The sequence below is a fragment of the Harpia harpyja genome, chromosome 2, assembly GCF_026419915.1.
Source record: "Harpia harpyja isolate bHarHar1 chromosome 2, bHarHar1 primary haplotype, whole genome shotgun sequence".
NCBI lineage: Eukaryota > Metazoa > Chordata > Aves > Accipitriformes > Accipitridae > Harpia > Harpia harpyja.
The window spans coordinates 53267874-53278410 of NC_068941.1; the positions used below are offsets into that span (position 1 = coordinate 53267874).

Sequence of the window (10537 nt, forward strand, 5' to 3'; positions counted from 1 at the left end):
TGTTATTGTTCTCTTACAAAAGCTGTCACACAAAGAAAGAATTCCTAAGAAACTGTTTTGGAAAATAATTATTAATAAATAGGCTAACACTAATTTAGAGGTATTCAGAATAATTAAATCCAATTGCTGTTGGTGGGGGTGCTTTTTTCTTTCCTGGCAGAACATCTGAACCATTAATGCTTATTACTGGGGTTCCAAACTGTTTTTATAGAGTTGTTCCCATCATGTTGCTTTTCAGGAATCTCGCATCTCCTATTTGGATAGGCTACCAGTTGCCAGAATTCTCTTAAACAATAGACTGTTTTAATCTCGTTTAAACTAGTCTTAAAAACTTGTTATTTAAGAAACGTACAATAACTGAGTCTTTTCTCTTAAAGGATTATTTCTAGAGTGCCAAACATTTCTGTTCAGCTCCGTCATGAACCTCCTGCCCTGACTAATGAAATGTATTGTTTGATTGTGACAGTCCAGTCACATGAGGACACAGTGGCCAAAGATGTTAAGCTTACAGCAGGTTTAAAGCCAGGTATTTGGGGTTATTTTATTTTAATCCTGCAGTCTCCTAACTGACTCCTTGTTCTCGATGCAATGCAGAGAAATGTAGTAAATGGTTCTCCTGCGGTAATTAAAAGCCAAACCAAAGTAAAGGTTGGGAATGATGAGATACTAGTGGTAAGAACAAGAGCTAACCAGACTCATTCAGTTATGGTTATCTTAACCGCTGCTTGTCAGTGGTGTTTATGTGGCTATTTTCAAAAGATAAGTCTTTACAAGTTTGAAAGAAAACATGGAAGCTTTTGTATTCCTTCCTAACCTTTTATTAAATTTGGTCATAACTTTTATTTTTCCTAAGAGGTAGATCTTTTTCTTGCTGAGATGAAAGCATTAGACAGTGCTAGATAAATGTTTGCTAAGTATAGTCTTTGTGGGTTTTCTCCCACACCCACCTGTTTTTTTTCCCTGCCCTGGACAATGGGGTTTGGTTTTTAAACCACTTGAAATTTTGGGGAGCAGTGGAGAACTGAGACAGCATTCCTTCAAATGAAAAGGAAAAAATGCAAGTATTGTGTGTCTAAGTCTTAGTTAGCTGTATGTAGTTATTGCTGACAGTTTTCAATATGTGAAGTCCAAATGTTATACTCGCTACACCTATTTGTAGAAATTATCCTAAAAGGCAAAAATATTTTTCAGCCACTAGCATATAGGATGCAATACGTGCTGTGTGCTCTGAAATAGAACCACATTCCCTCTACAGTTATATGGTTCATTAAAGTCAATGGAGTGTTCTTTAAACTTATTTAATCGGATGTTTGGGCTTGGTTCCTAAAGCAGTGTTTAATAGTTGGTCTTGACTTTATTCCCCCTCCCCCCCGCCCCCCCCCCACTTGATCTTGACTCTTAACACGTGATATGCAAGGTCAGTGTGGGCTTGCTAACTGCATTAAAAGAACAATTGAAATTTGACATTTCATTTATAGGAAAGGTGATATATTTTCCACAGTTGCAAGCCTTTGGCAAGACATGGCTTGTTTTGCTTTGAAAATTATCCCACATGAATGCAGTAATGCCATTATTCTAGTCAACCTCTGACTGAAGAATGGTGTCATTTAACATCTATACACATATGTATTTTCAACACAGATTTGGAAGAACAATTTTAAAAATATGTAAAATCATTAAGCCATGCTCTTGAAAAGAGAAGAATCACAGAACAGTGAAATTCTTTTTTACTTCATATAAAGTACCAAGAAAAACTTGGATCACATAATCATGTTGTGTTTTGTATATGGTAGGGAACATCTAGATATGATTTCTGATTTTTGAAATTTTTTTTTTCCTGGCCTAAATAGATGAAACAAAAACCTTGCAGGGTGTGAATCCTCCAACTTAGAAAACTTAGTGTTGTCAAATCTACCCTCTGCTGGTACTTTTGAAAGACTCCTCAACCAAATGAACAATGTTAATTCCTCATGTATTGCTGTTTGAGATGAATAACTTATTATTTTTAGTTATTGCTTTCATGCTTCAGTGATGTAAGCCTGTGTGGATATGAAGACTGTTTTTAATCCCAGGGCAAGATGCCAACCTGACTCAGAAAACTCAGGTGACTCTTCATGGAACAGATGCATGTGATGAGTCCTTTCCTGCACTGCTTCCTGATATCCCAGTAGGAGACTTGCAACCAGGGGAAAAGGTGAAGGCTTAAAACCTTATTTCTACATCACACTTAAGAAAATGGGGATCAACTAATAAAAGACTCTCATAGAAGGACCTATGTTTACTTTCAGATACCTGAACTGATAAATGAAATACTTACGGCATATTTTACCTATTGTTTACTTGTAGTTTAGTATTTCTTTAGCTAGATCCCCTTTTGGACTAAATTTGGGAATAAGGTATATTCTGGGATTGATGATACAGCTGGGAGATAAATAAAATAAGGAGGCTAATCTCAACTGCTAATTAAACACACTGCCTAATGGACAGTACATAATAGTCAGCAAGTGTGATTCAACATGGTAGAGGATCAAATATGCAGATGTTGCACCAAACCAAAATTGTGACTAGTAAATTGGAAGTTGGGTATATCATATTACACAGTAACGGTTCTTTTCTTGTACTGTTAAGTAAGAGGCAAGCATCAGTAGCGAAGCCGCTGGAGCTGTGCTACTCTGATTAAAATAATTTACTGTGTGATTAAGATCATGCATTGTAGGGGATTCTTTATGGTCAAAAGAATACCCATTCTACTATTGCCCTCTTGGACCAAGATGATTAACAAGTTTTCGACAGCTCTAGGCCTAATTAATGTAATTTAGGTATAGCTTGGCTCATACTGTCTCCTTTATTTTGCAGCTGGAAAAACCAATATACATTCGTTGTGGAACAGTCGGTGCAAGAATGTTTCTGGTTTACGTTTCTTACTTAATTGACACTATCGTTGAGGGGAAAGAAATCCTCTGCAAGTGTCACCGGGTAGGATGTAAAGATGCACCAATTGCTGGAGATACGTTCATGAAATGCAAGAAGTATTTTCAATGTAAAAGCTGTAATTCCAAGTCTCTTAGAGGACTTTCTAGTAGACAGAAAAAAAGCTAAATCAGCAGTATGGTAGCCCAATTTAGGGTGAGCAGTTTCATAAGTATAATTAGAAGAAATGTTTTCTATATTTATTCTTAAATATCTTGAAGATACATTCTGCCCTGGGGAGAACTTGGTTAAAGTGATGATTGAAAGTAACTTTACGTTAGTAATCTTTGACATCAATAGCCAGGTCTGAAACTGAATATAACTTTTTCCCCCTCCTCTTCCCACCCCTTTCTTTGCCTATACAGGATGAAACTGTAACCATAGAAACAGTATTTCCTTTTGATGTTGCTGTCAAATTTGTCTCCACAAAGGTATGTGTTTGAAAAGTTGTTGATATTTTGGAATTGCACCACTTCCAATGGTTGCACCCTGTTTAGTTAGAAATAGCCACATCTTGTGTCTGTCTTGACAGTTGGAGCACTTGGACAGAGTATTTGCAGATATACCGTTTTTACTGATGACAGACATCCTGAGTGCCTCTCCTTGGCCTCTCACTATTGTAACCACGCAGCTACAGCTGTCACCTTCCATGACCCCAGTAGATCAACTGGAATCTTATGTGGAGAATGGTAAGTTTTCTTAGATTATGCTATCAGGAGGATACTTTTTGCGTAAGTTGGGAGTAAGAAAGGGGGGCGTCTTAAACAGCATTTGCTTATCAAACTCTAAATAGAAGAAAGCTGCTTAATACTGTAGTTGCTTGCCAGAACACAACTTAGCAGTATGCGTCAAGATGTAGTTCTGTTTCACTGGATCAAGTAAATAGACTTGAATGATAGATGGTAACCAAAATTCTAAATATAACAGATGTAAGGGAAAGCACCTGAAAGTACTTCTGATATGCAACTTCTTAGACATCCATATGAAAAGATACTCAATAATTCCAGTGTTTATGGACTACATATGCTTTCTGGAATGCAAACACTTTACCATGTGATAGAGACAGCATCCAAAGCCTAAAATGATCCATGTCCATGATTGCAGTCATGAAACCGAAAAATGTGAAGCTGGGCAGGGTAGGCTATAAAGAACAGTTAGAAGTAAGCATCCTTTTTTATAATAACACAACTTAATAATTAATTACATAAGTGTTAAAAAATTACCTGACAGATCTCAACCTTTTAAGAGTTCAGTATGTTAGCTTTAAAGTCAAATAAGTGGAGTACTTAGCAGTAGAGCTGATCCAAAATCTTCCAACAAAACATTGTCTTTGCATTTGCTGAGTCAGAGATGTGAAAATGTGTGTATTCTGTCAAAACTTGGAATAAAATAAGGCAGTCTGGATTGCTGCCTGATTGTGGGGCAGCTGTCCACCCATGTAATCAAGGACTTGCAAGACTAGTACCTCTGTAGGTTCAAGAGTTACATGGCAAACCCCAATTATTTCCCAGGTCCTTTAGTCTCCAAACTATGAGATTTCGTCTTTAGCTCTGGCACCTTTTGCTTCATGGCTTCTGGCTGATGCTCCTAAAGAGCTAACCGCCAGAAGATATGAACCCCCTCAGATACCAGCTATTCAGCTGTCTGCCTTTTGGGTGATTTCCCCACCCCCCCTTGTAAGACTTGGTTAATTGTTATTTTGAATGACTGAAACACTGTTTTCTTAGTACTTTTTTTTTTAAATCACTTTCTAAGTGAAAAGGTACTTTTTTCTCTAGCCCATGCAAGGGGAAGAAAAAAAAAAAAAGAAAAAAGTGAAAACTCAAAGCCAGTAGATTTTTCTTGGGTTCCCTCTCTTGCCCGCCTCTCATCTATTTGGGTGGGAGAGGAGAAATGTCTGTGTTCATTTTCATTTTAAAACCTGAGAGGCATCTTATGCTGATGTCTTGGAATTTGCTGTGGGAGAAGTATAGAATCTGAATTGGCATAATTTTGCCTTTTTTTGTGCATGAACTCTAAATTTGCAATGACTTGTTCTGTGTGTACATGAAAGATCTCATAATGCTGTTCAGAAAGTAAACTGTTGTATATTTGTATATGTCACCCTTTTATATATTGGGATACTTCACAATCTTCATTTAATTTATATATTATGTAGGTATAGTTTGCAAAGCAGTTCAAAGGCCTTTCTGGCTGAACACATGTGTTTGTGTTGTATTGGATTTTTAGACTTAGTGGCTTCTGCAGTAACGATTATGCTTTGATTTTAAACAAAATCTTGCTGATAGTTGTTTTACAGACAGGTGAGAGTGCCAGTGAGTGCTTTTGCCTTCGATGTCCTCCAGTTACTAATGCTAGTGGAGTGGCAACTGGATGTTACATCATTTCCTGGAAGAGGTAAGTATCTCATGGCCGGGAGGGGGAGCGGTGGTTTTTTGGCTTTTTTGGGTTTGGATCTTCCTGTAAGCAAGCACTGTCTATACTTTGGACCTTACTGATTACCACTTAGCTTGTTAGACTTTTGAATAAATACATATTTCACTTAAGAGAAAAATGTTATGTGGTTATCGTTTTAACATTTCGTAAAGCTTTCTTCCTTGTAAGATCTTAGATCAATTACAGAGCTGTTTTGTCACCTTCTACTCCCTGTTTTCTCCAGTCATGAAATACTTCACTTGAGAAGCCAAGTCAAAGGAATAGTTTTGTGATAGTAGAAACAAACAAACTTTTTTAATGGGGAAAACTGTTTTCCCACCCTAGATTGTGGGTTTATGCATTCACTCAGTTTTCAAAGACAAATGTTGAGGTATATCTTTCTTTTAGTTCACTTTTATTTAGTTTTAGAGCTGTTTAGTGTTCTTACTTGCCTTTTGCTATTTTATCCCCATGCTATGGCACTTTTTTTTTTCCTCACTTCAAACAATCCAATCTAAGGATTTGGGTTTTTTCTTTCCACCGCTATAATTTCAGTTCAGTCACATATAGGTGATGTTCTTTTTGTGTACTCACTTGATACTTTGTTGTATAACTTTCAACATGGTGTGTGTTTGACTTTTTCCTGCAGAAGTTCACCTGTGGAAAGCGTACCTGTTGTTAGTACAGTCATCACTCTACCACATGTGATCGTAGAGAGCATTCCCCTCCATGTTAATGCAGGTAATATTAATTTGGCAACGTATATGTCCCAGTTAGAATTTTTTAGGACTGCCAAAGCTTTACAGCATCCAGAGCTTGCCTTTACTGTAGCAAAAGACAGAAAACGGGTGCTGGATATTATGGAGCTAGTGAAAGAAACTGTATCGTTGCTTAGACTGCCTCAAGCCTTGCCCCTCTCTCCCCTCATCAATTCAAGGGAAGAGCTGGAAGGTAGTTACATGAATGCATTCTCTTAAAAGCTGTCAATGGATTGACCTGTTACGTGGCAGCACAGAGGCCAGAGTTACCTCTGCTGATGCTACCTTCCCACTAGGTTTCTCTAGATGCCTATGGCGAGCATTGTTCCATCCACCCATGCTCTGGCTGCATCCCAGGAAAGAAATAGCCTGGAGAATTGGAGCTGCTTGTGTGCAGGTGAACTGTTTCTCTTCTAGCACTTCGCCTGCACAAAGAGCAAAGGGGGAGTGGAAAGCTCACCGAACACACAGGATTACTATGCTTTCCTCAGTTCGGTTTCGTTTGTACTGAGATTCTTCCACCATCCTTTCCTGTTACATTTTGAAAGAGCTTCCTGACAGTATCTGGTAAGGTTTTGGTAAGCTGAAAATACCCAGCAGCAACCAAAGTGACTTCCTAGTTAGCATTCCTAGATAGCATTAGCAGTTGGGAGTTCTGTAACTAGATGTTGAAGGAGTATTACTGAAAAGTTGTAATGAAGTTGCGTTCTGTTCTTTAATTTTTTTTTCCGAAAACTCTTGTCAGAAATACTTTGGTTGCCTAGTTATTGTATATTTTTTTTTTTTCTTCAAACTTTTCACTGCTCTTTGATAGACTTATTTTTATGTATGGAACTTTTAAAATGTATTTTGTATTTGAGATTACTTGCTTTCTTTCCAAAGATCTGCCATCATTTGGTCGAGTCCGAGAATCCCTACCTGTCAGATATCATCTGCAAAATAAGACCGACTTAGTCCAGGATGTGGAGGTGTCAGTGGAACCCAGTGATGCCTTCATGTTCTCTGGCCTTAAACAGGTACAAAATTGTCACATCTATTGATCCTGCTGGCTTATCTGGTAGTGAAGAATACATTGGTTAGACTTACACTGATGTGCAGAGAGGACAAGCTCATTGTTTTTTAGATGTTTAAAGTACGGTAAATTCTGTCTGGAAGACTGCGTGGATGCAGACTCCATGTAAAGAAGGCTAAATGGAAGCCTGACTAGGAGCCATTTGTCATGTTGTTTATGGGTGACATGGTGTTTCAGTATAGAAGTAATAGTTTAACTAGAATAGGACAGTAGTTGCATTCTTTCCAACTTCAGAAAGTAAACAGTGTATAAATAGAAAGTAAACAGAGGACTGCTGCTGGTCACAGAACTTATCTATGTATGTGGCTTTTTTCTTTTCTTTTTTTAAGATCCGATTAAGAATCCTTCCTGGCACACAGCAGGAAATGTTATATAACTTCTATCCTCTGATGGCTGGATATCAGCAGTTACCATCTCTTCATGTTAACTTGCTGCGATTCCCAAACTTCACTAATCAGTTGCTCAGACGATTCATACCGACACACATTTTTGTAAAGGTAAGATTGTGAGAAATGCCTTATGTTTAAAGGCTTCCCATGGGGCTGCTCAGTTTTTGGGGACTACCATCTCAGCAGACTAAAATGGCCAGCTTGTAACAGAGTTACTTGCCTTAAAAAGTCTTGGGTTATGCATTGGTGTTGGCAATCAAAATCCTTAAGAAATCTGTTCAAGTGCAACAGGTATTTGGTTACAATTAGATGAACTTGCTGAATGTGCTTAGCCTGTCCCTGTTATTCCATGTCTTACTCTGTAAAATGAGTTTTAAAGTTGTCTGTGTTATGAGTACAATGGCATGAGCTAAGTGTAATGAAATACTTTTAATACCATAATTTGTAGCACTGCTGAAAAAAAAAAAGTGTTTGAGCAACCCATATGACTACGTTCGGAAACACTGTAGCATCCCACACCTCCCTAAAAAACTTCTGAAAACACATCCTCTCAGTGAATCACTCAGTCTAGATTATTTTTTTTCTTAAGCGGTATGACTGAAGACAATTCAATCATGTCATGAAAAATAGATCACAGGTTTGACTTTTTAAGAATCATTTAAATCCAATTGCCCAAAACAATGCTTTCTCGTTCCACTGCTGCTGTCTCCAGAATATTGTATTCACTTTTTAGTCAGACTCCTAGCAAGCAAGCAGCCTGAAGAATTTGTTTAAATGACTTGAGATGGACTTGTTCAGACATCTGTAATCTGGTTTCCAGGAAACAGGCCTGGCATTCTTTCAATTTTGTTTTAGCCAAAAGAGATAGGCAGAATTTACTTTTTACATATGCTGTCAATCAGTGGCTCTTCTAGATTGGTTGTCAAGATGTCCTTCTAAGGCAGTACAAAAGGCTTTTTTCCTCAAAATTTTGGTGGTCTCAATGGTCCTGTGGATTCTCTCAGGCTTCAGAATTATGCTTGCTTTTGCTTCAGAGTTGTCAGGACCTCAGAAAACCTTATTGTAAAGATGCCTTTTCTTCTTTAAAACTTCCTCCTTGCTCTCTCCTATATCTAGTGATTCTACTTAAAATTCCTTTGAGAAACTGTCAGTTTCCTTCCTGTTTTATGCATTGATAATTATCAGCTTTTTATACTGCATAACTCTGATTAGCCATGCCTTGTGCTAAGTTGTCCAAATGTGTTTAGAAACGCTCTTGGCATTTAACAGGGGCAGTTAAGGAGCTGAGGCCTCTACCAAGTGCTCACTGGGACAAACTGAAATTTCAGTTGCATGTCCTCTGTGTTTGTGCTATGATTGGAAACCATTAGAAATAAGGATGGGCTTAATGCCTCACTTGTGTGCTAGAGCTGCATTGATCAACACAATGTATTGCAAAGTGAGTTTCATAACAGCCTTAGTCTTCTGTGTAGTTTTTTTTTTTCTTTAATTCTCCATCTTTATTTTGTTAAAGCCTCAGGGTCGTCAAGCAGATGATAACTCGATTGCAGCTGCGTAACTTCGAGACCTGTACCCTGCACTTAAAGAAAATGGGATGTTGCACAGAATATATAAAGCTCACTTTGGAAACATGGCTTTGTTCAAATCATAAGAATTAAATTTTATTTTAAAATTACAACTCTTAGCAGAACTAATGTTTTAAAAAACCCTAGTCTTTCATAGACTTTCTTTAAGGAATAAACATATGGGGAAAACTTGGTGCTTTATTTAACAGGAACGTTCTTTTGAAGTTAACTTTGAATGTCAAACTCTTAAAAGTATTATTAAGGCATATTAAATGTCTTGAGTATCTAAGTGAAGAAATGCTAATTGATTTGACCAAAACCAAAAGACATTTTCATAACTAACAGTAAGTTGAAATGCAAAGTTTGTACTTAGAGATTTACAACATTGAAAATTGATCATCCTTCACAGAAGTTTGTTCTGTGCCACTTGTGTTGAGGGCAGAACAGGGTGTGCAGTAGCACAGTAAACTACAATTGGTTACATTGTACTGCTGGAATCGAGCAGCTTACTCGTTCTTTAAAACCATAAATCTAAAAGGCATTATTTCTTCTGGGTAAGCCATACATCTGAATTTGAGGTCAGCAACAGCTAGTCTAATGAACAGAGAGATTAATTTGTAACAGCTGGACTATCCAACCTGAAGCTGATATGGTTTTGGATTATTTTTACACAAACAGCTTCCAGATCAAAGATATGTCTTGGTAGTCTCCTGCTGTGCGAATTTAAAAAATGGACATCCTACTGTTGTACAGCTCTGGATGAACTGGTGTTTAAAATACAGTAAATCATGTATATAAAAAAATGCATTGTGAAAACTTCGGTTGTTTAACTTTCTAAATAATTACATTTTGATTGCTTGGGAAATACCTTATTTATTGTCAAAGTGAAGTTCTAATAAACCGCTTGTAACAGAGTACTTCTGAAACTGTGTCCTTAATTGCATTGTTTTCACAGCTGTTGTTTCATAACTTTGGTCTGTCTTGTGGGCTGATACATTCATTTATGGCACTGAAGTCCAAAATAACAGCTGTAATACTTGGAGGAGAGCATTAGAGAAGCATGTAAACATTCCTTACCAGTGAAAGGACTGTAGGCTAATTGGCAGTCCTGAAAAAATGTGTGAGAATATACAGCTTTTCCATGGAGTGCAGATGAGGTTTTTTTCAGTGTATAGAGGAGGAAAAGACGATGACTGACAAACCTTGCTAGGAAGAACAAATGAAACCTTCCTTATTCTTTGCTTAAATATCATGAACTAAGTGGCAGTCATGGAATAGGTATCTTAACTTTTTTTGTTGTTGTTTTGAGTGGGAAATGTATTTCATTTCCAAATTTTTTTTTTTTTTTAAGTAGCCACTCATATTGCA

At 37.3% G+C, this 10537-nt stretch overlaps 1 protein-coding gene across 2 annotated transcripts in view; it reads left to right on the forward strand.

Annotated features, from left to right (window-relative positions):
* TRAPPC11 (trafficking protein particle complex subunit 11) overlaps positions 1-10086 on the forward strand; it is a 29631-nt gene extending 19545 nt beyond the window's left edge. Inside the window, exons 20-29 of one of the 2 annotated variants that reach the window (XM_052779711.1) lie at positions 378-526; positions 2073-2194; positions 2857-2976; positions 3336-3401; positions 3503-3659; positions 5259-5367; positions 6035-6126; positions 7026-7159; positions 7545-7712; positions 9118-10086. In XM_052779711.1, coding sequence (XP_052635671.1) covers positions 378-526; positions 2073-2194; positions 2857-2976; positions 3336-3401; positions 3503-3659; positions 5259-5367; positions 6035-6126; positions 7026-7159; positions 7545-7712; positions 9118-9162 — 1162 coding nt within the window. In that variant the 3' untranslated portion in view covers positions 9163-10086. Of the gene's footprint in view, positions 1-377; positions 527-2072; positions 2195-2856; positions 2977-3335; positions 3402-3502; positions 3660-5258; positions 5368-6034; positions 6127-7025; positions 7160-7544; positions 7713-9117 lie in introns of those variants that run through there. The other variant, XR_008234025.1, reaches the window with a different exon arrangement.
* The last annotated feature ends 451 nt before the right edge of the window (positions 10087-10537 follow it).